Here is a 26,139-nt window from a genome sequence, read left to right as displayed (position 1 = left end):
GCTGAGGGCAGTCACAGAGGGGAGCTCTGAAGTCTTCTCAGCCATCGCCTGGGGCTGCAGAGGAATATGCAAGGTGTTTCCAGTGAGGTAGATGTGCAGTTTTGTGTTTGATTTCCCACTGCTTTGTAAACACAAAGACAAAAAAAAAAGTATTAATTAAAAGAATGCATGGAAGCACATAATTCTGAAAGATTGAGGGGAATCTATACTGAATGCCTAGCATTATGTCCCAGAGAGTCTCAGTCATTGAGGTCATGGTAGGTCCCTCTGTCAACTGGACTTGTAAGTACAGTTTGACAATGTTTCACCTCAGACACTTCTTCAGTTCTGAACGGCTAGTGGCGAGTTTCAGATATTTAATCACGTATTTAATCCAGATATTTAACCTAGAGTTTAGATATTTGACCGGGGGTTAAATGCCTGGCGTTGGATCAAATTGATGAGCATGTTGGTGGAGTAGGCTTTGAATCCGATGTGTATTCTGAATAACTAAATTTGAGGTTGTAATTCAGCATTACTGCATTCAGTGTAAGCATGGATATTTTTTTGCTTGCCAAAATATGTCCTAAAAAGCTATTAATGAAAATAGAATAGGACTGTAGAGGTGATGCTATTTGGAAATAGGTCATCATGTATTGGCATTCAAAGGAGATACTTTTATGTGCAGCAATAGTGCCATCTTTTGGCAACAGACGAAGTAGAAGACAACGTGTCAAACCTGTTTTCTGCTAATTCACACAAGATTACCACACACAGATGCTGAGATCAATGAACGCCTATCACGTTTATCACAGATGTGAAATAATTGTGTTTGTGTCTGTGTTTGTTTTTCAGCTCTCAATATAACTCGTCCCAGATTCAGTGGAATTGATGAGTTTGGTTATACTTCTTTTTTGGCTCATTCCTCCATTGCGAGCCTCAGGTTTTTCTATGAGTTCAAGCTGAAGTTCACACTTGCCAATAATTCATCTGCTGTGAAAGACAATCTAATGCTGTTTGCTGGTCATAAAGGACAAGGTGAGTTCTAATAAAGACACCCACACAGCAATTTAAGATAATTCTTACAGGTCAAATTAAAAGAGGAAAACAACTTTAAGAAGTCTCCTCAGCTGGATCTTAGTTGTCAAACTTCATTTAGGATTTTAAAAGACATGCTATTGCTATTTTGAGGCTGGTAATGTGCTACCTAATAGATTCCACTCTCTTCTGTGATCCTCTAATCAAGTGGATTCCCGAAGGCTTTTATTTCTTGGCACATTTTGAGACTTTAATAATGAGCCTGCCTGCAGAGCAGCCATTAGTGGATCTCCAACTATACTGTTATTGTTTTGACTTTCAAAGGGGGCATGTTGGAATGCTTCCATGAAACGAACACATGGGCAAACAATCAAAAGTTGCATTAAACAGGCTTTGACGTGTGGTTGCAATGTAAAGCTGGCAACAACCATCAATTCAAATCAGGATCCCCACTCTGCAGGGTCATATTTAGTAGCAGGTAACCTCCATGTCATCATTACAGTGCAATTTCTTCAAAAGAATGGAAAAAAAACAAGATCTTGTAGATTTCCTGCAGTTGTTTTCTCTTGAGAGTACAATTCATCAAGGTGAAGGCGAAACAAAACAAGGGGAATATGAATAATGAAAGACTTGTCAGGAGAAAGAGGAGCACTCAAGAAATGGTACAAATTCAAAGGAAAAACACAAGCATATATTAAATGTGAACAATTCACATGATAATTAGTTTAACGAAGCCACTTCTTTTGATCATCATAAAGGAGCAGAGATAATTATTTCATCAGAGTTGATCAAGTAACATCAGCTCAAAAGGGCAGAATAAATAACGAAACATTTAACACATGAAAACATAAAGCCGATCACAAGTCAAGCAGTATAGCATTTATTCTAAAGATCAATAATTGATATTTCTATGTTGATGGTGTTTTTTAATGAAAATGAGAGCAGGTTGGATTTTTGAGACTGTTTGGCTAAAAATGTTTACAATAATATTTACCATAAGCAAATTTTTATTTGATTTCCAGGCAACAATGGTGATGACTTCCTTGTATTGGGGATAAGAAATGGCAGAATTATACACAGATTCAACCTTGGATCAGGTGTAGCAACCATCGTCAGCGACCGACTGAACCACCAGATCAACATTCACACTGTTACGTTTGGAAGGTCCAAGAAATCCGGATGGTTGAAGGTGAGGATGCGAAAAGTTTCACTATTAGAAGGAGAGTTCTTCTACATACCCACATACTGGACGAAAATATCTTGTAGATGCTTTTAGAAATCCATGTAGGAATTTCTCTGGCTGCCACAAGCCGTCAGAACGGATTAGATGTAGCCTCCTTTCAAACAGGGGGTTTGTGCTATTTCAAGATAATCTTAAAAATTCACTAGAAATGATTGGGATAAAAGGGAAAACTTTATTTGTGAGATACAAACTGTGCATTGAAACTGTGTATAATGAGTAAACCTGTGTAACAGATTTATTCTATTTTTAAATAAACTTTTTTTTATTGTGAAAATACAGTACAATAAAGTTATCGGTTTTCTAAGAATCCTTCGAATGTGGGGAGAATTACCTGAACTTCTGATTTATGCAAGCAATGGAAGCCCTGAAGGACAACGTTTGGGGGGGGGGTTTTTGGCTTTTTTAAATGAAAAAGTACCAAAGAAAAGTTTTTTATCAGGATGGTTTTTGTTTTGATCCCTGCTTTCACTTGTTTCACAGAGGAAAATAAAACTACTCAGGCAGAACCTTCTTTTAACCTACTTAAACTTGACTAAAAAAAAAAAAATCACAAAAAAAAGTATGTCAATTTTTTTAAAATTATGTAATAAAAAAATTAAAATAGTGAACTTTTTCCACCTGCTTCACAGATTATGAGATTCATGAATGAACACAAGTGAGAGTTAAGATCTGATTGAGAAATAGAAACGTTATTTTAACTTGTGTCTAAGAGTTTCTGTAGAAACTGACAGTGAAGTGCATATAGAGATATATAAAGCTAAACAGATGTATAGAATGAATAATAACCCAGTAGGGAAATATAGACAGAAGCTGTTATTCTCACCGATATTTTCACCCTTTTTCCTTAATTTGTCACTTTTATATATTGTCCTCCATGAATGCTACATAAACAATATGGATTTATTGATGCAGGTGGTATAATTGGCATCATAGTGAGGTGAATAGAACAAATCAGGTTTCTTTGTAGCAGCAGATTACCGGTATTTTTGTTCAGGAGGCTCACATCTTCCAAAGCGAAGAGGAAAAAATCAGAAGGATCTGTGTTACAATAATGAGTCAACCTTTGCTGAATGCTTCTAGACGCCTTGAAGAAATTTTTTTTAATTTCAGAGATGATAACACAGAAGAAATTACTCTAACTAATAAGTGCACACTGTCTCAATAACTCCTATTAATCCAAGGTTGGACATTTTGCCAAAATTTTTACAGATTTGCGTAAACTACACTAACTATGCTGATGCCTACAGTTGTCAAACTCTCGAGTATTGATTTTGTGTTGTCATTTTTAGGTTGATGAACAACGCAACAGAACGGGCTCGTCTCCAGGACCCCTGGAGGGCCTCAGTATATTCAATCAGCTATTTGTGGGCGGATATAATGAGTACACCCCTGAACTGCTGCCGCTTGGCTCCAGGTTCCGTCATGGCTTTCAGGGTAAGACTGCTACAGCTTTATTACAACCCTAACACTGCTGTCTGGAGTGAGAGCGCTGGGACTTGTGGTTTCTCCCAGGATTTCTGTCTCTTTGTGAGCAGAGAGGAGGTGTGTAATGAAAAGGGAGTTACAGGATTGGACTGTGTACGCGACCAGACCAGAGCTTTGAGGCTGATCCTGTGTGCATCCTTTAATCGCTACCTGTGCAGAGTTGTGTTGTGTGCAAATCCAATTCACCACTGATAAGTTACTTCATCAAGGGTGCCATGCTAATAATCTTTGTCATCATCAGCACCGTTTATGCTTTCTCTCCAGTGACCTGATGTCGGAATGCATTCTGGAGAGCATTCATTGTGCCTGCAAATATGCAGAGCTGTGAGGCAAAATTGCCTTAACCGTAATGATGACAACAGCTATGAATATCATCATAACCACATTCAGCAGTCTCTGCTCTACAGCAATCAAGCTTGTTATTATAAAATGTCATTGCAGATCCATTTGAGGATAACAAAAGCTTTTTATGTTTAAAGACTGGTGCAATTTTGTGGGTTTGCTTATTTGCCATCATGTAATTCATTTTCTGCTCATGAAAATCTTTCAAATATCAATCAGCTTCAGTGGAGAATGAATTTGCTCGAGCAGTAGCAGAATGTCGCAGCAGCCTATACTGGTAAGCACTACCTGAGACAAGCGACACTGGTGGAAGCATAACCTTTTTGCTTGGGATGTAATGAGAACTCATGAGCCTCTAATCAGATCTGTGTGACCTTCCTGGAGCCCTAATCATGATGGCTGGCAGTAAACACACTGATAATGCACTTCACTCTCAGTTATCAACGGATCCACACTCCCCCATGGAAAGGTGGCAGAGGAGGTTGTCTGGCTGCAGTGAAAAAATCAGTTACTCAATTTGAGCTGTTGATCAAATAACAAGGAACCATGAAGTTTGTGTCTGTTGAAGTTTTCTATTAAAACCCTCATTTCGTGCTGTCTTGAAGCAGATTTTTTTTTAATCCAAATTGCTAAAAGATCTCCAGGGTTATTTCCTTTTGATCACCAGTAATTTTTGACTTTCTATCCCCCTGAGCAAATGTTGGTCTGTCCATTCATCTTTCCATAATCATGTTTTCTTCAGAACATATCCAGCAATATGTTCCGAAGAAAACACTCTCAGGAACTACATTTTGTAGCTGTGACTTTTTGATATTTGAATTATATTTTAATTTCTGATTTGTCATTTTCTTGTCCACTATTTTAGGCAGTGGTGATCCTAGACTCTGGGGGGCCCAGACAAAGAAACCCAGGCCCCTATTTGCCAAATGAACCACAATGAAGAGCTTTTTTCTGGGCATCAAACATTTGCCTTGTTTGCCTATTTCTAATGAAAATAAAACCCTGGTTTTAGGGGATGCTGAATGTTGGCCCAGAGCTCATTCTAGCTTTACCAGCCTTTGAACAGTATTTAACTATGGGTAATAATTTGATTTTTAATTTTTAGATTCGTCTATAAGACTTTTTTTTCATGGAAAGGTGATTTTGATGTGACTCTGATGGTTGTTCATTTTCTCTATCGTATATATCCAAAGTGAGAGTCACCACAGAAATGGAGGATGGAGTTTCATCTACTCTTGTAACTGTGTTTATTTCTTTTATGGGGATGGAGTGGAGAGGAGGGGTTGTCATCTTCACATGACTCTTGTATTGTCACAGGAGTATAGCAGAAAACATTATTTAAAAAAAACCTGTTGGTAGGATATCTTTTTTTACCGTGCATTTTTTTTATTTATTTATATTCTCAGCAGGTTTTCTCAGGTTCCTGGTTCTGTTACAAAAGAGAATGTGCTATTAAAAACTATTTTAACAGCTTTTATTATCTTCCCCATGAATCTTTTTTTACAGCACCAGAACCATTGCTCAAGTCTCCCAAGTGGAAAGCATCACACCATGAATATTCATGACTGAGCATGACATTTCCCCTGCATCCTGTTTATGCCAGTGACTAATGCAGCACAGAGAGAAGAGCCTACATGTGCAGATGACTATCAGACTCCAACCTTATATTTTTAGAAGATCCTGTGCTCTCCGGGTGGAGACCGAAACAAATATTGTCTGGAGAAGTTTGAGGAAAAAGTAACATGATGATGATCGAGACACATGATTATAAGGGGGGGGGGACACAGTAAGAATTTAGTTCCATCACCAAAGACGTGGGTTTGCGTATATGTACTGTACTTGATATAAAATCCTTTAACGGCACACCATAAAACAAACAACTGTCAAGCACATCCATTCAATACACTGGATGCTCCATTTTGCTGTGTTTCTTTGTTACTTTGTTTATTCTTAAATCTATGCTTTTTTTTTTAAGGGTGCATTTTTGATCTGCAGTTCTGCACAAGAAGAGATGGAATGTTCCAGGTTCTGGGACATCCAGCCTTTGGGCGTAGTGTGGGCCAGTGTGGCGTCACGCCGTGTGCTCATGTTCACTGCAGAAACGGAGGGATTTGTGTGGACTCCGGCTCGTCTGTGTAGTGAGTGAAAATTTACACTATTTGGATTAACTTTCTCAGTGTTTATACTATACCCAAAACATTTCAATGTTAATAAAGAAGTTGAATCCTCCCAACAAGTTTATACTCCTGTATGTTTTGTGGCTGCATATCAGCCTCCTACAGAAAAACAGTTTCACATTGCAAGAATACTGAAAGGAGAAGTTCCTGTTTACAAGCTTCTCACAGTGTCCGACTGTGTCCGCCTGCAGTTGCCAGTGCCCATTAGGATGGAAAGGAGCACTCTGTTCTGAGACTGTGTCTGTGTGTGATGTGCAGCGCAGTCCCCCTCCTTTGTGCACCCACGGCTCCACCTGCATCCCTCTCCCAAATGGATATACCTGTCAGTGCCCCCTGGGGACTGCAGGACTCCACTGCCAGAAAGGTTGCATGATTGAACTTGAACTAGAATATTATATAAGTTTATATATATATATATATATATATATATATATATATATATATATATATATATATATATATATATATACACTGTATACTCTTAAATAATAAGATAAGGCCACAATTATTTGTTTAACTGCCTTGTTGTTTTGTCTCTTAGTTGTTACCATCAGTGATCCATTCTTCAGCAGTAACCAGTCTTCATGGATGTCATTCCCACGCATGAGCGTGAGATACAGGACTATTTTGGAGCTGCAGTTCCAGCCTCTGTCACCAGATGGGATCCTTTTCTACGCAGCGCAACATCTCAATACCAGAGCAGGTGAAGACAGTAGTCAGTTTTCTAAGTGAAGTCAACTTCATTGCAATAACTGTATGGTGTTTGCTGTGCAAAACAGTATGACAACAGGAAAATGCATGAGTGATGCTTTGATAAGGTTAGTTGTTACAATTTGGAAGAAAAATCCTTCTTGATTCTCTCTGGGTTTTCTGCCTTCGTCCAAAAAGATTACTGGGCTCCAAATTGCTTGTATGCGTGAATGGTTGTTTGTTTTTCGTGTGCACCCGAGTTGCGCGTGGAATGTCCCCCGCCTCATCTCCATAAGTCTGCTGGGATAGGCTCCAGCAACACCCGTGACCAGCGAAAGTGGAAGAAGAAGCTATGAAGATGAATAAACAATTCCTTCCTGAATTATTTAAACTATAAGTATGTGATGCCAAGAGGTGTCTCAAAAGAGGCATCATATTGTTTATAGCGCACAGTATCCTACTGTGCACTAATCCCATCCGCATGTTGTTGTTTTTTACTTGTTCATCTCATTGACATGTCTTTAATACAGTATCTGCAATCATGAGGTTGTTCCTTTTGTGGAACTATCTGAATAAAAACATTATTATGGGGGCTCTCTGGGTTGTCACAAGACTTGTTCTTCAGTCCTAGTTCTTCTACTACTCAAATTAAGAGCTTCTCTCACACTCTCCCTTCATATGTAGATATTTCTACGATACTGTAATGTATTACCTTAGTAAGACCGAAGTTGATTGAATTCTGTTCACATACATTTATATTTTTTTAGTTAAATCTCAGGGGCAACAGACACAACTTTAAACAAAATTGGAGGCATTTCCTGCCGTAGTACGATTATGTTATGCCACTTTTTCACCATTTTATTTTATTCCTACAGGAGACTTCATCTGTCTCTCTTTGACATCTGGTTTTGTCCAACTACGATTTGACCTTGGCGATGGCATTCACATCCTCACGTCAGTCAACAGAGTGGACTTACGTGGGAGGACCTGGCACACGGTGAAGGCTGGCCGACATGGCCGCCAAAGCTTCCTGAGTCTGGATAACGAACAGGTTGGAGAGAATGGGACTAAGATGATGACCACCCTTGATGTTGCAACAGACATCTTTGTTGGAGGTGTCTCCTATCTGAGCTTCGTCTCCAGGGAAGCAACTGAAGGGGAGCCAATGAGCTTCACCGGTGGTTTAAGAGAACTCAAGGTTAACGGTCAAGAGTTGGAGTTAACAGAGTCCGGGGCAGTGGGTGGAGTTAACGTAGGGGACTGGGATGGGACCGCCTGCGGGTACAAAGTGTGCCAAAATGGAGGTCACTGCATTGCCATAGGAAGTCACTCATTCACATGTGTATGTCTGCCATCTTGGACTGGCACTGTGTGTAACCAGTCTGTAAGCTGTCTGAACAACAACTGCAAACATGGTTCCTCATGTGTTCCATCTAATGTCACTTCTTACCGCTGCATATGCTCCTTGGGTTGGGGAGGGATGTACTGTGACACGGAAGTCAATACAGACATTCTTAAATTTGTGGGAAACTCATATGTTAAATACCAGGACCCAAGATACAGCACAAGAACCTTCAAAAGCACACAGGTTTCTTTCAGTTTTCTCACAAATTCAAATGATGGTTTAATCATGTGGATGGGAAACACTGAACACGAAAATGATGACTACCTCGCAATTGGACTTGAGAACAGCCACCTCAAGATAGCAGTCAACCTCGGAGAGAGACTCTCTCTCCCGATAACTTTCCAAAATCTCACCCTTTGCTGCAATAAATGGCATAATGTCTCTTTGTCTTTAAACGGCACAATTATTCAGGTGTTCCTTAACGGTCACAGAATAATTTTACAAGACTTGGACCCATTGGAGCGTTATGTAGCCTTAAACTATGGCGGTCACCTTTATTTTGGAGGCTTTGAATTATACAGAAATATATCAATGGTTACATCTGGGTTGTTTTCTAAAGGCTTTGAAGGTGATCTAAGAGAAGTGTATTTGTTTAAAGACACCAAACCAGTGCTGTTTCTTAAAGATAGTGAGGGCTTTAATGTTTATGAGGGCAATGAATCTGGTAGCAGTTAAAAATCCTTTCTTGTAAGTTAAAAACTCCCATGGTGACATTATTTGAAAAAAGGTATTTTTATAACAACCTCCAAAAAAGGAGTCTGTAAAAAGATGTGTTATTTTTTAAAGGACTCATAGTTGCAATTAACTCAGCTGCAAAAAATATATTTCAAACAAGTAACTATGTTTAAAGCCCTGAGTCACTATCCCAACATGAAAGGACAAATTTGAAGAACGCCATCTGATATTGATTCCCTGCATCTGATTATGTCTATAAATAACATCATACTTCTAATATCCAGGATTGACCTTGAATACATTTAGAAAGAAACAACATTTTTCTTTACAATCAATAAAAAAGGATTAGCTTTATTACGAACTATACATAAACACAGTGCAAATGCACACAAATCTAATGTATAATATCAGCCAAAATGTACATGTTCAGTAGAAAGGAAGTTTAAAATATATTTAAGCAATTTGAAGCAATTAAGTTGGAAAAAACATTTTAGATCGGTCTTCAGGTTCTGTTACATTCACTCCAAATAAGATTTTTTTTTCTCCAATTGCCATGTGTGTTACAAATGTGAAAAGATCTGTGTTCTGTAGAGCAGCTCAATAAGAACAGGATTTATACACTAAAAAGGTTAAAAACGTGATATTGTTCTTGTGTGTATAAAAATCTTCACAATCCCAGTGATATCACATTTCATTTTGGCTGAAATGTCAACAACATAAAATGGAACTTCTTCAAAGGAAATGAATTGTTGACCACTGTATAAAACAGTAAAAAGAAGTTCAGCCATAGTGAAGCTGGTTTAAACCATCCAAGGGACTGACAAAATAGCAGTTGATATTAGTTGATAACAATCGCTTGCATGACTTTAAAAACACAATATAGTTACGAGTAACTGTCTTTTGAACTTCTCCGTACATTTTCATAGTCTGAGTCCCGTCTATGTCTGTGTTTGTCTTTATGACGGCTGCTGTAATCATCACTGTAATGCCGTTCTCTCCTCTTCTCACCATAGCGGTCATCCGAGTGTCCATGGTGTCTACTCCGATCTCTGTACTTGTCGTCATGGTTGCGATCATGCTTTTTCTCCCGCTCTCGATCGTGGTGTCTGCCCTTTTTCCCATGATGGGAGTCCTTATAATAGCTGTGTTTCCCATGATGATCATCGGGGAACAGGTCTGTGTGTCGTTCCTCTACATGCTTGTTGTCTTTACCCAAGGATGGAGGCTGACCGGAGGGTTCAGAGTCACTCTCGGCAAGCTGTGGCTGGAGTTTGGGCAGAATATGCAAAGTGTTGTCCTGATCACATGGGGCGCTGTGGTTCTCATCCTGGATGTGTGGCCCAGGTGTGCAGTTGTCACCAGGTGCAGCAGGTTGTTGCTGCTGTGACAGGATGGATGCAGCGCTGTTGTGTACTGGGGTAGTCATTACAGAGCCCTGTTTGAACTCAGAGGCATCAGTGGAACAAACTGCTTGTGGTTCTTGGACTGTGGGAGGAGGGACCGTCTGAGTCTTGGAAGCGCCAAGATCTTTTTCACTAGTACTTGATTGAATAGGTGTTTTGATTTCTTCCTCAGGTTTGCTCTTTGCTTGAGATATCTGTAAAAACCCCTGGTGAAATAATGTAACGGGCTCATTTCTAGAGCTGTTAAACACAGGAACCGCTTTAGGACCTGCAGAATGTGGGAGACTGGCTTTGTCCTTTTGTAGTAGTGTTGTTTTGTCATCATTCACACTGGAGTAAGCTGAAGATTTTTTCAATATTCCACTTAAAGGTGGTTTTGAGCCATTCGTATGAGTCGAAGCAGTCTGGGATTTTGTCAGCGACAAAGGATGCCCTTCAGGCGCTGCTTCAGACAAAGGGCTAACATTACTTCTTTTTGCTGGGGCAGCATTGTTAGTTTCAGCCCCAGATGGAGATGCTGACAAGCTTTCTAGGAAAGCTTCAGTCGACACATCTGTAGGCTTATCTTTCAGAGAGACTGGTGCACCATGGGTAACGACTGTAGTATCCTTCTCTGACAACTTGTTAGCAGCAGATGCATCAGTGGGGCTGGATAGCTCTGGCTCAACTTTAACAGGTTTAGCTTCTTTCTTCTTAATTATAAAGCGTTCACGTGGGGCACAAGCTGTTGGGCTTTTCACCTTTCCAGGCAATGCCTCCGTTTTTGGATCTGGTTGGGTCTTTTTGGTGTCATCTACTACTGTTAGAGGTTTGTCTCCAACATCTGGCAAAGGTGGCAATTCCCCACCCCAGCCCACTAACACACCAGGAAGAAAGCGAAGTGGTTTATGAGACTCTTGAGTGTTGGTCTCCGATGCAGATGTTTCTTCAAAAGACTCTTTAATGGGCTCATCATCCTCTTCAGTGGTGTTAAGTGGGTTGTCTTCTTTCTTTTCTGCTACTACGGTCAAGGATGAGAGGAAAGCTTTCTCATCCTCCTCAGGTGCTCTGGTTTCTTTAGTGGAAACAGCAACAGGCTTGGTTTCAGGGATAATCCCTGCAGTTTCATTCATATCCAAGGGAAGAAAATCCCTTTTTGGCCTCTGGCGAATAATGAGTCCAAGGAGAAGGTTGGTGCGATTGTTTTCTAAACCTGTCAAACAAAACCATAATTAGATTTTAAAGATTCAAAATGTTTGTGTAATTTACTGAGAGAAGACAATCATCCAGGAGGAAATAAATTTAGCGTTCTGGTTACCCGGCCCATCGAAGGGGACAAGCTGATGTGGAACTTTCTCAATGGCACCCAAAGGAATTAGGTACATGTCCTTGACTTGTTTCCGGTTATTGGACACCACCCCAAAACGCCTACGACTGCTGAAGTAGGCATAGAGAAGAGTGTAGGAGATCTCATCTTCTTCTGTCTCAGGGGCGAAGCGAATCAGGCACACCTCCTTTAATTACAGAAGAAGAAAGTGTCAGTACAATCTATGACCAATGAACAAGAAGCTTGACCGGAACTCTTCTCAAATGTTGTAACTCTTAAATGAAATGCAAAACATCTGGACAATAATTTTCTGCATATGTGCTCAAACTACTCTTGATCTACACCACATGTGATTGTATTTAATGATTTCACATTTTATTACAGGCTATATAATCCCTTTACAAAGGAACCCTGACAAAATTTCACCTTTGTTCCAGTTGCCCGTATCTTCTCCAAGTAATCCCAAACCATCTGTGGATTTATCCTTCCTCCAACTTGAATACTGTCTGGAAGGTCCTATTAAAAATAAAGACAAGAGACAAACCTAAGGGGCAGCGCTTGACTAAATTTACAGCAACTATTCTAACTCTACATTACAGTTTTTAAAGTTTGTGTTTTCATTACCTCAGTCAAATTATCCACAGCACCTGAGACAGGAAAAGCTTTTGTCACCAACTTAGCCACAGCATGCATATGTATGAACCCACGCCATAGTGACTGCAGGCTGGATAGGAAAGCCACCTCTTCATCTCTTCCACTTGTATGGTCTGACCTGTGGTGAATATAACAGTAATTTAAAAAAAAAGAAAAACACTGCACAGAGACCGATTACATAAAGAAAGAAAAATAAGTACTTACCTTCCTTCATAGTCGGGATGAGCGTTTCGGAAACTCTCTTCTAAAACAGTGAGATGCAGGTCATCGTCCATCATAGGTGGAGTTGTGCTCTTTGTCTCTTCTGCTTTGGTCGACTGTCTGCGAACCACAGTGGTAGCAACTTTGATCACTTTGGTCGGTGCCTCTTCAACAGGAGGTGCCATCCGACCTTTATGTGGAAAAAAAAGACAAATAAAAAATAAAAAAAACATTAGTTTAGAAGAGAATGACACATTGAAAAAAAAAAATCTAGGTTGTATTACAATAATGATTTTTGTAGTTTCTGTAGAGGAGGCTATTGCTTTTATATGATATACAATAAAGAGTATTTTATAATCTTCACTACTACAACTGTTTTCTGTAATGACAATGATGACATGTCAATAGTATCACTGTTATTAAATTATTCTCATCACAGTGATGTGACAATTATTTTCAGTATTATAAAATGGCACAAATGTTTGTTGTACATCCCACATTAGCGCACGCATGCACGCACACACACACACACACACACACACACACACACACACACACACACACACACACACACACACATACACACAACTGAAGTTTAAGACAAGAAGTCCTATTTACAATAGTGAACAGAGCTGACTGTTAGAAACACAAACAGTAACCTAGGAGACGATCTGGCTGCTAAAAACAAAGCCCAGGAAGAAGGGAAAAAATCAATCGATGAAGCAGTCTAGTTCTAGGTCACATGGTGTCTTTGAGATAGTCCATAGGTAGATGTCTGTAGGTTCTCATGTCTGTGATAGGTTCCCATAAGTAAATGTGTAAACCTGTGAACTGAAGACCAGTCTTCCGCAGAATTTCACAGAATTCTTGCAGTTGTACGGAAAATATAAATACAGCTATTATATTAGAGAAAACTTAACTGGGACATAAAGTGAGTCCTACAAGCCCCAAAGTTGATGTTACATTGAACATATGTTCAGGTCTATCTTTTCATTTGTTTGCATAATAAATGGATGCTTTTAATAATTTGATTTTCTATTAACTAAGGTTTTGTTTTTTTTAAGTGGCAGCACAGGTAAAATGTCTTTCCTCTTAGGGCAGTGTTTCAGGAACTCTGATTTAACAACAACCAAGGCTGAGCCTGACAAACCTGGACCATTTGGTTTTCCAACATTTTTCCACAGTAACTGAGTTTTTTATAATTTGCTTTGTAGAACCAAATCAAGCTAAACTAGTCGATTGATCAGAATAAGCCTGGAAGTTGCTTTGTGAAACAAGCCACTGTTCTAAATTCTGACTGTGACATATTAATCACATCATGTCATACATTGTATTACCCATTTTGTTGCATTTTCATTTATAAGTCTTTCCATTATTTCTCTTTTGTATGTTTGGTTGTTTCAAAAATAAAAAAGGTTTACCCGTGCATATTTTACAGTGTAGGTCAAATAAGTGAGACTTGTGTTGGCTGGTGGTGTCTTTTTCTATCTTTGTGACGTCTGCTTTCTTCTCAGGGGTTTTTGGAGGTTCTGCTGAGACTTCTGACACTTTAGGAAGAGGCTCAAGCTGAAGAGAAAGAATAAAGGGATTCAAACATTCATTGCTGTACTTTTAAATATATAGAAATACACAATCGTATTTGACACGATCCTTACCTCTGCAGGCTCGGGTGCTTTTACTGGTTCTTGACTCTCAATTTCAATTTCACCCTTGTGTGTGATCTTAGTGATTGGTCGTCTCTCTGCCTCTCTTTGCTCTTTTTCAATCATCTCAATAGTCTGTGAGATAAGAAATGTATTACCGTTTAAAGGGCATCTAAAAGTTAGAATTTCTAAAGGAAATCATAGAAATGTGCAGAATATTCCTTGTTGAAAAGTCTAACAAAAGAAACCTGGTATAGACATGATGCGGCATGATTGTTATAGCAGAGAGCATCCACTTAAATCGTCTAGAGACAAACGCCCACTCAGGCAGTGCTCATTTCTATTTTTATATGCAGAACGGTCTTTTCTTTTTGTGGCCCCTGGCCAACGGGCAAAATGTACATGGAAGAACACACTCTATTAAAACATAATTAAAATCAATAGTTTTTTATATCATAGGTCATGCACTACAGCAAACATAAATGTGTTACATTGCACAGTAAATAAATCACATATTTTAAAAAAAAAAAAAGGAAAAAAAATAAGTCTGCACCCCTTCATGCCTGGTGACCTTCAAGCCCCCTTGAACCAAGAATTATAAGCACTAACTTTTACATCAAAATATGAGTTATGAGAAAATTAATGAGTAGAGTATGTAAAAAAATTTGTGAGCAAACACATCACTGAATTACTTACATGACGGTTTTCCCTTTTCCGCCACGCTGCCAACTCTTTCGAGGCCAGTTCTTCAGGGCTCAGTCTTATGAGGTTATCAGGAGAAATCTCCCCTTTGAGAACTCTCTTGAAGAGGACCTAAATATTGCAATTAAAAAGCAGCATCTCTATTAAACCTGATATGCAGGACCAACACACTTAATATTTGGTTCATGCCCAATTAAAAAAAATGTCACCTACATTATTTTTTGTATCTTTAAGGTTGAACATTAAGCTTCTGTACTTGTTCTTATATTTGTTGTCAGTGTCTTTATACAAATGAAAAAGCTCTTTCTCCGTCTTCTTGGCAACTTCAGAAGCTTTCTCCACTGATATATTTAAATCGGACTCCTTCAACCTGAAATACAAAAGTGTTCCATTTGTTGGGGGCTCTGGGGTCTTATTTGTTTAGTTTTTTGATTAAAATAGTTTTGCATGCAATGGCAGCTCAAGTAGTTGCACAATTACTTCATTGCCTTCCTCCTCATGGAATACTTACCTCTGTATGAGGATCTCTTTCAAGGAATCACGAACACTTTTCCTGATTGCCTCCACAGAAACAAGTTTCTTTGAAGCTGAATATGGAGTCTTACTTTTTGTCTCCTGTTTCAGCTGAATGCCTGTGAGTACAGAATGACAGTATGCAGTAAGCACACTTGGGAAATCCCCAAACAAATGGTTTAATAAGGTTCAAAACAGAGTTGTAACGCAAACATGAGACATTTTATTTATTTGGAGGTTTTGGGGGTTTCCAGTGGGGAATATAAGCAACAAATACCAAACAACACTTTTTGACTCCCAGACTGTCTTCTCTGCTCACTTAATGTTTAAGCTAAACTTTGTTGACTTGCCAAAATGTCAGTGAGGTAGTTTGGGAAAGTTGTGACAAAATCTAAGAAATGCATGTTGTAGAATTCCAACATTTTTCATTCAACAAATAAGATCACACATTTATGAGGCCTTGTATATAAACAATTCAGTCATTTCTAAAGCTCATCTGTCTTGAATAAAGTCTTACCTTTAGTCGTAGCTTGAAAATTTAAAGCAGTTTCTAAATTTAACTAACAAAACTATATTGTTACCCCTTGATTAAATTATAAAATGATAATAATAAATAATGTTGTGATGGTTTTCATCCACTCTCAGTTTAACATAACACAATAAAACGCAAGTCTTTTTTTTTTTTTACATTCGCAGCCCATACCTGTTTTATGAGCTGCTTCTTTGACATCTGTGGACTGTCTTCTGTCAGGATCCTGTTTCAGGAGAGACAGCAAAAAACATTACACATTAGCCATGTCATTCATATTGCTGGTCAGCTAAAATTAAAGTGTCAAAAGACACCATGTGAAAAACCTGTAAATACTGTACTTTACCCACCCAGTCAAACTATTAAAAACACAGGGTTAGGTCTATGTGTGGGAAAATGTGAACCACACACCACCAGGTTAAAAAGACACCCATGTGCAATTATACTAGAAAGGCAAAGTAAAAGCGAAAAAACAACAAACCCTTGTGGAGTACATAACCGGCTATGACTAATATCAGAGGATGAATTAGCTGGGGGAACAAAAGATATCCTTGTATGACAGATTTAAATTTTTTAACGCATGATCTAACGGCTTTGTTAAAAAAAATTATGCTTACCTTTCTTACTGGTCTGACCCCCACAGGTGAATGTGTCTGGGAGGGTCCCGGGCGGGCCTTAGGAGGCTGCTTATGATCCTGTACCTCAGATTTTGCTTGAACCTCCGGTGTGTTTGCAATTGGGGGGTCCGGCTCCACCTTTTTGCTTTCCTCTTCACAGCACTTCAAGCACACATACATCTGGTCCTCCTCTTCCATTTCACGCACTTTTGTCAGGTCAAGACCAACGCAGTCGCCATGGAACCAGTCCTCACAGCGACCACAGCCTACCATGAACCTAAAGCACAGTTATTGTTAAGAGTGGGTTTGCAAATAAAAGCTGAGTCTGAAATATGTTCTGGAATGCACCAGCACCATTATCGGGTATCACACCCAAAAATGAGCTCAGGTCAACACAAAAAAATTACTCCAACTGCCTCACACTTCACATTAACAGAACTTTAACTTCTGTAAGACGAACAGGTAGGAGTAGGAAGAGCAATGTCTGCAGGGAAGAAGTATGTTGTGTGTGAAAACTCCTTTACAACAATCAATTTCACACTTGAAGAAGCAGCACAGCAGCATGCTAACAGCTACTAAGAAACATGAGAAAGCACTGGGGAAGTGAAAGAAAATGCTCAGGGACTAGTCATGGTCTGTATAAAATAATGGGAGTGGTTACCGAGGTCATTGCTCTTGATGATCAGCTGTTATAAACTGGATAATATCAGGTTTCATCATTTTCTCAGTGTGTTAGAGGTCTCACATTTAATCCTAGCTTTCAACATATTCTAGACACTGTAGTAGCAAAGCTGCAAATCTGGTGCACAGCATTCTGCACTTCTAAGTAAACGATATTGCTGTAAAACCCAATCCAGTGACAACACCTCATATGTTGACTAGCAGTCTTTGCCCAAGGTCTTAGCATATATACACATTTGTCTACTTTGACCTATTGTAGACACCGTAATGAGGAAAAATACTGTGTATGCATGCTATTCTATGGCACTATATTTGTTACATTACATCCTCAGTTTAAGATTAATGAAGTTTTAAAGTTTATAAACCACTTGTTATTCCTCCAAACATCAACAATCAATTTAAGTGAGCAGTGGATTGTTCTGGATTTCACCTTACAGAGGGCAGGCTGATCTGATGAAATTAAAATGTTATTTTCAATTACTCAAATCAACAAGTACTTAAATGCAAGTCAGAAGAGTTGATCCAAATAGAAAGGGTATCCATGCACCTGGTAATATAAATGTGACACCAACATTAAAACTGAATTTTGTTCTATCCAAACAATTGCTCATATTTATCACAAATTTGAATTATTTTCAACAGGTCAACTGTTTCAAGAGCCTTCACGCTGAAAACCCTCAAATGTTAAATTCTGTGATCAGAAGTCTTTAACCATCAACATTTCTTTCTGTCCATATTCAAACAAAATAATGCACTAATTAAGTTCACACACTTACATGTTATTGTGGTGCTGTTTGCACAGACCGCAGCAGTTATTTCCATCCCATACAGTCTCGCTGTATGCAGGTTCCTCAGCAGTTCCTTTCTTTACAACAGGAGCATTATCTGGAATAAATAGCTCTGGTTCATCCAGAGAGATGCTCCTCGAATTTTTACTCTTCTGCTTTTGATGGATCTTTTCTGGTTTCTTCAGTTTTGCCTTTTCCAGCCCTCCATCATCAGTTACTTTTAATGAAGGGTTTTGACGACTGTGTGCCAAGTAAATATTCTCAACTTTGGTGCTATTATGAGAAGAAGCACACTTATTTGGCCCCTGCTGATCAACACGATTGCCAGATGATGGGATTTTCTTCACTGGAGAGCTTGGTGTGCTTGGTAATTTTGACTTCACTTTGTTTACTCCTGTACCCTGGATCTTTTGCATTTTTATAGCATGTTCACTTTGGGTGTTTTCCGCAGGCCTTTTCAAAGGGAAAATGTCTTTTTTGTCCTTTAGGAGTTTTGTTTTGTGCATGTCTTCTCTTTGGATGACCGTGGATGGCATGTTTTGAGATACTTTTTGTCCCTTCATCATGTTGTTTACTTTACCAGAAACCATGTCCTTGTTCTTATTTGACGGTTGTCCTTGTTTCGACTTCAGCAATGTTTTGGCCACAATCTGCTGTTTTCCCTTGGCATTATTCTTATTGTCAACAGTTGCTTCGTTACTCTGATTGCTAGGTGGCTGTTTGATGTCACCTTTTGCTTTACTAACTGGCTTCTCCTTTTCACTCTGATTGTCAAGTTTTGTCTCTTGTGTACAGGCGCTCTCTATTAATGGACCACTGGAGGCCTGCACATCATTAGGATTCACATATGGACCCAGTGCAAGGGCTGCATCATCAGCAGAGTTATTCTTGATTAAATCTGTTCCTACTGTTGCGTTCTCAAGTATGGGATTCTGTATGTTAATAGAATCATCAGGCAATGCAACAAACCCAACACCCCCACTATACGATAAACCCTCATCTAAGTATGTACACTGGCTTGTCTCAATGTTGTCTGCGTAAGAGGGTCCTGGAAGTAGCTCAATCCTGAATCCACCAATTGTGACTGTCAAGCGTCTCAATACAACCATAGGACTAAGCCATAATCCACCATCAAGATTGTTAATATTGATACGTCCTCCAAGAGTTAGTTCCTTCTTTAGCTGAGTGCCTTTAACCCCTTTCTCAATAAGGAATGACTTCTGCAGCCTGTTTGCTGGTTTCCTTCCTGGTCGTCCTCTGCCCGTGGCATTGGTGGGTATGTGAGCTGGCTGTGGCCCACTGCCATGTTCTGCTTAAAGATCAAGTACAAGGTGAGAACATGTGTCATATAATCTATGAGTTGAAAGAGATATTGGGTGAAAACAGGAAACCAAATGAGCATCCACTTACTGGGTTCTAAATTACATGGACGTTTCCTCGGCCTGCCAACAGCTCTCTTTACTTGTTTGGTCTCTGCAACTTTGACTCCACTGACGCCTGTGGACGATGAACCGTCATTGAGATCTGCAGGAGACGAATAAAACAGTCATGCTGAATATTCTTGTTTATCTATACAAGACCAAATAATCTACTAAAAATAAACACACACACACACACACAAACAAACTCAGAGTCAAAGACATTTCACTTACGACACTTATTAGAATATTAGTCATCTGGATGATACTAACATATTTACAAGATATGGAAATAAGAAATTTAAATGAAAATATGATTTTGTTGAACCACTGCTGAATTTAATTTCACTGATGTATCTCTTCAGTATAAAATAACTACCAGGAAGTTTAAATTCAATAACATGCCAAAACTAAAACTGAAATGTTGAGAATTTCCCATGCATATCTGTTCCTATGGAAACTTTATTGTATCAAGCACATGAAAAAACAAAATAAAATAGATACATGAGGATACTGATAGTAATGCTATGTGACGTTAATAACACCACATAGCTGATAAAATCTAAGTAAAACTAAATCTACCACGTTTTTTGTAACTTTTAAATGGGCTAGATTTCGAATAATTGATAACAACATGTGTTTGTTAGATCTTGATCAAAGTCTGGAGTGGTTAAAACTCTATGAGACAATATCACCCTGGATTTTGTTTGTTAACATACCTGCTGAGGCAGCAATCTGAAAAGCGGGGTCCTCACTGTCCAGCGGATTAAACTGAGAGCTTGCACATCCAAACATGGGATCTTTGTCGCTGAGCATGTTCTTTAGTGAATCTTCCGGTCGGAGTCCTGGTCCAAACTCATTACTGGCTTCACATTCCAAATTCTGGCCTATTATCTGGGATTCATCTAATTGGTCACTGGGTATTAAATGGTTAAAGGTGTCCACAATATCCATGAATGCTGCTGCCTCTCTGTACCAAGACAACAGTGTGACAGTGTGGAGAAAGAAGATTTTAATTCATATATTTTAAGAAGAAACAGTAATAAGATGCTAAGGGTGCCATCATTCATTGGGCCCATAAGAGCTCAGTACTCATTGATACATGCAAGTGATGATGTTTAGTAAAGATTCAGATATGGAGGTCTAAACCTCCTGTAGAAAAGTTACTGATATAACTACAAAATTGTAATATCAACAGAACCAACACAAATATTCCGTCCTTCATTCAGTTTGATAACTTTCAAATGCATCGATGTACGTTCGATAAATGCCACAGGTGCTGAACACGGGAGCGTAGATATATAACAGCCAGCGTCGCTTCAGAGACGCGTCCGTCAGCTGTAAATGCTATATTTCTCGCTCCTGCTAATTTTCTGTAGGTAGATGTCGTTAGCGTCGCAGTTGTAGACCAATATCGTGAATCATTCCCGTTGATTGGAAATAAATTTTGCAACGGCAAAAAATAACATATGTGTGTACAACTTCAATTACACTATTCATCTTCAAACCAGACAGCCTCCTGTGAGCTAAGCTAATGTTTAAATTATCTGCATCTCAGTTTATTGCATCAAGTAAATAGCGGCTAGCAACACAACCAGGCGAAAATTTAGCAGTGTATGAAACAAGAACAGAATCTAAATTCACTAGAATACTGCTATTGTTTCCCCAATATAACTGTATCACAAAAACGGAGTCTGCATTACTTGATCCTGCCAATGAAGTCCTTTCTAGCTAACGTGAGCAAGATAACGGCTAAAGCTCCATAGCAGAGCACGATTACGTATTTAGCAAGCTAATAACTTGAAGGAAGTTAGCTTGAGAAAACACATTTTATAAAGTCTAGCATTGATCATATGGCCATTACTTGCATAAATAAAATCTCGAAGTCAGAAAACGTCATTATTTTGCACAAAATGTGCAGATAGGCTGTTAAACAACGAAATGATAAAATTCTGCCAAAGGCTAGCTAGGTCGCACCAGTCTAGGCCTGAGCTATTAAGTTTGTTTGTAGCTTGCTGCTAACGAATGATCACGCCCACATGTATCTACTCCAGCGGGTGGAGTTTTAATATTTAGACACAGTTACCTCCATATAACATTTATGGGACTCCTGCCTCACTCTCTTTGCAACGTTATATCCAATTCGTGTAAGGCTACATATTAGCACTGCTGCTCGGAGTAACTTCCTCTAACTCGTCATTCGTCCCGCTGCAGCTGAGCCTCTGACAGGCAGCGCTGCTGTCACGTGGCTTCTGTTTACAGGTAGCGTAGCAGCTGACAGCCGAAACACGCTACAATCCAGTCAGGTTTCTGATCGGTATCGATCCATTGTGAAATAACACCACATGAACCGGAAAACACGCACTGTTCCACGACATCTCAGACTCTCGAGTAAAATGTTCAAAGGACATAACGATGTGTATGGAATTCCAAAAGACTAAATCAGTTTGGGGGGGGGGAAATTAGATCAGAAAGTTTCCATCAAATCAGTACTGTTTTCTTGTCTCTACTTGTTCTATCCAATCTCTGGAAAAACTGAAACCCATAATCAATTTTAAATAACACAAAGATGATAAACGAAATGTTTAAAATGAAAACTTTATGTATTTTTAATTATATGTCCAATTCCAATTTGATGCCAGCAATGAAGTTTAATAAAAAAAGTTGGGAAGCTGATAACAAAACACTGATAATGTTTTAATTGGAGGACTGTGATCTGAAGACACTCAGACAGCGCAGTGTTCATTGTTGGTTTTGTTGTTGGATTTGTTGGTCTTGACGGTCTTGACGGTCTTGACGAATGCCTAGCTCCAATAGTAAAATGTCTCAAAAGCATTCCAAATGTATTGGTCCTCCTTAACTTTTCCTTCTGTTCATGTGGCAGTAGGTGGAGGGAATCACAAAGAAGGCACAGGCGGATGTGAGTGGGTTGTCTGTGCCCCTCGTTGTTGAAATTCCTATCTGTTTCAAGTTCTTCTGTACAGTCCAAGAAGGGCAGGATGTTGTTCATAACATCTTCATGGGTGACCTTGATGTTGAGTTCCACCATGCTGTGGTCTCTAAAGGCCTCATTCCTTGGGTCCTGATTTTTGCCCAGATGTCATCCACATATACAGTTATGTTCATAATAATAGCAGTGTATTTAAAAATGTGAGTAAACCTCAAAATTCTTCAAATAATTTTTACTGTAATGCACACAAATGCATTTGGAATACTGCACATTCTATTTCTATCATGAAAATTGGAAAAAGTCATTGAATTTGATCATGCTTTACAGAATGGCAAAAAATATAATGTTCAAAAAAATAGTCTTGACATCTTTATTTACAAACTCTAAATTGTACTGTATAAACTAAGAAATGCTTGAAGATTCAACTTTCCTGAGAATCATAAACTAATATTTAGTTGAATAATCACAGTTTCTGATAACTGCTTCACATCAGTGGTGCATTGAGTCGACCAACCGTTTGTCAACTGGATTGCAGCCGAGGACAATTGTACTATGTTCCACAATTCCTCTGCATTTCTTGATTTTGTCTCATGAGCAGCATTTTTTATGTCAGTCCAATCATTTTCTATGGGGTTATGGTTCAGGGATTGTGCTGGCCACTCCATTACTTCAATTTTGTTTGTCTGGATTCGTGATCAAGTTTGCTTGCTGGTGTGTTCAAGGTCATTGTGTAGTTGAAACACCCATTTCAAGGGAATTTCCTCTTTGGCATAGGGTATTATGATTACTTCCAGTATTCTGATGACTCCAACTGATACATGATACCTGGTATGTGAGAAATTTGGACCAACACCATAGTGCAAGAAACATACCTATATCACGATGCTTGCACCATGCCTCACCATCTTCACTGTGCACTGTGGATTGATTACTTATTATGATTACTTCCAGTATTCTGATGACTCCAACTGATACATGATACCTGGTATGTGAGAAATTTGGACCAACACCATAGTGCAAGAAACATACCTATATCACGATGCTTGCACCATGCCTCACCATCTTCACTGTGCACTGTGGATTGAATTCAGTGTTTGTAGGTTGTGTGACAGACTGCTTGTGGCCCTTAAAATCCCAAAAAACAATCTTACTTTCATTAGTGCACAAAATATAGCGCCATTTCTTTTAAGGCCAGTCAATGACTTTTTTGCAAAAATTTTAACTGCTTCAGCACATCTTTTTTTTTCTCAATAATGGGACTTTGCGGGGTTTCTTGTTGGTACCTTGGCTTCCATAGATGTTATCTGACAATTCTCACAGGCAACCTCTCATCTTCTTTAATCCCCCTGGAGCTGATTATTGGCTGAGCCCTTGCCATTTTGATTAGTCTCCAATCCATTCAATCATTTTTTTATCCTCGCTTTTAATTGGTTTTGGCTGCCATTTTAAGATGTTTTATATAATTTTAGCTGTACAGCTACATTTTTTGCACTCTTTTATAGGTTTTACTCCCTTTTATTGCCTTCTTAGTCAAAGAACGCTTTGCCCCTGAATAATATCTTGAATGGCCCATTTTACTCTGTTTTTCAAGGACAGGTGCACAGCCAGCATCTACAGCCTTGACACAGAATAAAGGCCACCTGTTCAGCACTTTTTTTTTCACATAATCAACGACTTCACTATTCAAAGTCAAAGTCGTTGCTATTTTGTTGAACACACACCTTTGCGCTAATGATTCAGTTTCACAGATTCAGCAGCATGCATGTCATTCCTGTTGGTTTTCTATACCTTTACTGAAACTTCTAGAAACTTACTTGCAGTGTAGAATTTGAAATTCGAAAAAAAAACAATGATTTATCTTGCTAGTAATGTGGGACTGCAATTATTTTGAACACAACTGTATGTGGCTGTGTGCTGTCCCTGTCAACAAGGTCAGAGTCTTTCCACCTCTTCCATAAACAAATGGCTATAATTTGTATATTGTACCTGGACACGGTCTGCAATGTCCTGCAGAGCCAACTGTGAAGACTGTTACTGATTTACCTGCATAGGAAATAAGGAAAGATTAAAACGTGAAAATAGTTCCACACATTGATACTTAACATGTCATGGCATTCCACATTACAACACTAAAATAAAAAACTCTGCATTTAAAAAAAAACCTGCCATGGGTAAAGACTTGCTCTTAATGTAGATAATCAGAAAGTGTGTGTTATCTTGTTACCTTGTTTAACATGTAAAATTATGAATCTAACCAATGTGACTTCAAGAATAGTTTCTTCTTGACCAAAAAAAGACACTGCACCACTGAAGTTGACTGCATATCTTTATAAAAGAACATTGGGAGAGAGAACAAAAATAAACTTTTAAAAACTGAACAAGGCAGTTAGAGATTGCGATATCTCACGACACCCCTGAATTCAGAATTTTCCCCCTGACCTACTTTCAGAATGGTCGCAGCAATGAATTCTATGTTGTACTATTGAGTATTTGGCTTTTCATTTCACGTTTGTAAGTTGATCACTGCAAGAGGCTTACTGTAGCAGACACATTGTGCAATTTGTTACAGAAAAACATTGAAAGTGCAAGAGTTGTTAAACCATGTGCACATGCTACTATTAACAGACAATATTTTAAGTTTTCCCAATGTCAAGGTCATCATATCGTTTTTGCTTCCATGACCTCTCATTATTTTCAAAGTTTTTATTGTCCGTCTCCAGAATTTTGCACCCTAAAAGATACAAAAGTGGTAAATTGACATTGACCTAGTTTTCCAAAGGTGAAGGCATCGTCACATTTTTGTGCCTCTGGCTTCCTGAAAATGTTGCTTTTTGTTTTTTGATTCTTTCTCATCAGGTTTCAGAAATGTGTACCTAAAAAGGTATAAAAGTAAACATTTGGTCATCATCTCATTTTCATCCCCTTTGCAGCCCAGGTAATGTGCTTTTTCTTTCATCTTTCTATCTGCAACAGTTGTGAAGATATTTGGGGGATGAACTGATTGACAACAGTCAGGAGAGCGGGGCAAGCCCACTCGGACCTTTGGGCGGAAAGTTCCATTATCAAAAGAACAATCAAAAGCCTATTGGGGCGGCAGTGGCTCAGTGGTAAAGCAATCGTCTTGAAGATGGATCACCCAGCCATCGTTGGTTCACGTCCTGCTCCTGCCAGGATGCCTATCGGAGTGTGAAAAATCTTTTCTTCATGGTGTATTCTATTGATTAGTCATCCACTACAATTTTGTAATGACCTAGAATTCAAATTTTTTTATTGGGGGGCCTTTAGTAGGTATGACATTAAAATGAATTAATTAGATTGATTAATTACAAATTCTGTAATTGATTAGATGAATTTTTTTAATCGCCTGACAGCACTAGTGATTATATCTCATCAGGTTTCAGAGATGAACGGAACCAGTGATAGAGGGCAGCCCTGCCGAAATCCAACATGCACCTGGAACAGGTCTGACTTACTGCCGGCAATGCGAAGCTCTGGCTTCGGTCATGCAGGGACCAAACAACCCTCAGCAAAGGGCCCCGAACCCCATACTCCCAAAGCACTCCCCACAAGATACCACGAGGGACACGGTCAAATGCCTTTTCCAGATCCACAAAACACATGTGGACCGGTTGGGCAAACTTTCATGAACCCTCGAGCACTCGATGGAGAGTGTAGAGACGAAAACTGCATTGTTCTTCCT

The 26,139-nt window shown here is 39.0% G+C and overlaps 2 protein-coding genes across 3 annotated transcripts in view; one reads left to right on the top strand and one right to left on the bottom strand.

Annotated features, from left to right (window-relative positions):
• The window catches only part of eys (eyes shut homolog), a 167,693-nt gene extending 158,658 nt beyond the window's left edge, over window positions 1-9,035 (top strand). Inside the window, exons 44-50 of the mRNA XM_068326759.1 lie at window positions 835-1,017; window positions 2,040-2,206; window positions 3,550-3,694; window positions 6,063-6,225; window positions 6,456-6,628; window positions 6,806-6,967; window positions 7,830-9,035. Coding sequence (XP_068182860.1) covers window positions 835-1,017; window positions 2,040-2,206; window positions 3,550-3,694; window positions 6,063-6,225; window positions 6,456-6,628; window positions 6,806-6,967; window positions 7,830-9,034 — 2,198 coding nt within the window. The 3' untranslated portion in view covers window position 9,035. The remainder of the gene's footprint in view (window positions 1-834; window positions 1,018-2,039; window positions 2,207-3,549; window positions 3,695-6,062; window positions 6,226-6,455; window positions 6,629-6,805; window positions 6,968-7,829) is intronic.
• A 22-nt stretch (window positions 9,036-9,057) lies between these two features.
• On the bottom strand, window positions 9,058-21,704 carry phf3 (PHD finger protein 3). Of its 2 annotated transcripts, none has more exons than XM_068326760.1 (16): window positions 21,576-21,704; window positions 20,209-20,459; window positions 19,482-19,595; window positions 18,060-19,383; window positions 16,603-16,879; window positions 16,160-16,211; window positions 15,455-15,575; window positions 15,157-15,313; window positions 14,938-15,054; window positions 14,254-14,376; window positions 14,020-14,164; window positions 12,602-12,788; window positions 12,368-12,515; window positions 12,170-12,259; window positions 11,735-11,930; window positions 9,058-11,629 (listed from the first exon to the last, which is right to left on the bottom strand). In XM_068326760.1, exons 2-16 carry the CDS (start codon window positions 20,441-20,443, stop codon window positions 9,918-9,920), a joined length of 4,998 nt encoding a protein of 1,665 aa, XP_068182861.1. In that variant the 5' UTR covers window positions 20,444-20,459; window positions 21,576-21,704; the 3' UTR covers window positions 9,058-9,917. The 2 variants fall into 2 exon arrangements, with proteins under 2 accessions (XP_068182861.1, XP_068182862.1); XM_068326761.1 differs by having other exon boundaries at window positions 18,060-19,380.
• Window positions 21,705-26,139: the final 4,435 nt, after the last annotated feature.

The sequence above is a fragment of the Antennarius striatus genome, chromosome 11 (genome assembly GCF_040054535.1).
Source record: "Antennarius striatus isolate MH-2024 chromosome 11, ASM4005453v1, whole genome shotgun sequence".
NCBI classification, from domain to species: domain Eukaryota; kingdom Metazoa; phylum Chordata; class Actinopteri; order Lophiiformes; family Antennariidae; genus Antennarius; species Antennarius striatus.
The sequence above is the reverse complement of the archived record's forward strand: the minus strand, read 5'-3'. Positions and strand labels throughout refer to the sequence as shown.

Excerpts from the sequence above, each read along its gene's own strand:
- phf3 (XM_068326760.1), bottom strand. The coding sequence starts at position 20,443 with ATGGATATTGTGGACACCTTTAACCATTTAATACCCAGTGACCAATTA. Across the intron at positions 12,789-14,019 it reads ACACTGTAAAATATGCACGG|GTCGGATGGCACCTCCTGTT; the intron begins GTAAACCTTTTT and ends TTCCACATAAAG. Across the intron at positions 12,260-12,367 it reads CTGTGGATAATTTGACTGAG|GACCTTCCAGACAGTATTCA; the intron begins GTAATGAAAACA and ends TATTTTTAATAG.